Here is a 1187-nt window from a genome sequence, read left to right as displayed (position 1 = left end):
ATCTTCCATTAATAAAGTAATTAGAATACTTAATAATTTATTTATTAGAACCTAAATAATTTAAAATAATGAAAATCTTTCGGCATGAATAATTTCTAAAGAAAGTATCAACGGACATACCTTCATAGGGAATTATTTTATTATTTTGAGATCCTTAATTCATATTTTTTGTTGGGACTCAATCTTGGAACATCCTGTATTTTGTTATCTTGGAACATATTCTCTATAATATAATGTCGTAAACTACTAATCTGTATTTGTGACATTTACAGAATATCATCTTTACGATTGAGGAGCTTTGACTGCATTTTAAAAAATTAGAATTGAGTAGTACTGACAATGAAGAAGAGTTGCTATTATTAATCTCAAAATGTTTTTTATATGAGATGGTTACCCATTGATACAGTTACTAAGTGAAAGATTTTTGTTGCACAGGGCGAGATAGAAAAGGCAGCTTCTCGACTGGAGTTGGGGCTGAGCGAGAACTTGTCTTTGAAGGAGATGCCTGGTTTCTATTTCATTAACGGCCTCATTGCCATGGCTCGTAGCGACTACATTTCAGCTATTGGCTGTATGAAGCAAGCTCTAGTTCTGAATAAAGGTAACGAATTAGTTTTATAATAAATCTAACAATAACAATTTTTGAAATGAGTTCATTTTCAGGTAAAATTGATTGCTTTCTAATAACCACTTTAAGTTAATTTTAGATTTAATGAAATATCTTGTTTGAGACAGGGTTGTTTATTAGTTATAAAACATTTTATCAGTATAAAATCTCACATTTTTTATTTTCTTGTAGCTCCTACGTTTCGGCCATTCTGGTCATTCTAAAGGATCTATTGACTTATTTACAATATCACGACTAACATTGGTTATCAAACAGTTGCAGGCTGTTATGCCTTTGTCAAATTTTAACATTAGTTCATAACCTACTATTATCACATTTTCACTTATTATAATTATTCATTTTACAATGTCTATTACACTCTGCCACAATATTATTTATTATTCTATCAAAGTGATATAATAGTGTGTGACATAATGGTGTGATATAATACTCCTAATTATTCTTGGAATCTCTGAAAAAACAGTAAAATGTTTTGAAAAAAAGTAAAGGATGTTTTTAATTTAAAATGTAGTCAATTTATATAATGATAAATAGTTTACATAATCCATTCATAAGTTAT

At 28.6% G+C, this 1187-nt stretch overlaps 1 protein-coding gene across 1 annotated transcript in view; it reads left to right on the top strand.

Moving 5' to 3' along the window:
• The window catches only part of LOC106677052 (tetratricopeptide repeat protein 21B), a gene marked incomplete in the record, with an annotated part of 56049 nt that overhangs the window by 36393 nt on the left and 18469 nt on the right, over positions 1-1187 (top strand). The window contains 1 exon segment of the mRNA XM_067050394.1: positions 436-601. Within this exon segment, the coding sequence (XP_066906495.1) occupies positions 436-601 (166 nt within the window).

This window comes from Halyomorpha halys, unplaced genomic scaffold (assembly GCF_000696795.3).
Source record: "Halyomorpha halys isolate HHAL.00 unplaced genomic scaffold, Hhal_1.1 Scaffold85.1, whole genome shotgun sequence".
Classification (NCBI taxonomy): Eukaryota; Metazoa; Arthropoda; class Insecta; order Hemiptera; family Pentatomidae; genus Halyomorpha; species Halyomorpha halys.
Note: the sequence above shows the minus strand (reverse complement) of the source record. Positions and strands in the feature narration are given on the sequence as shown.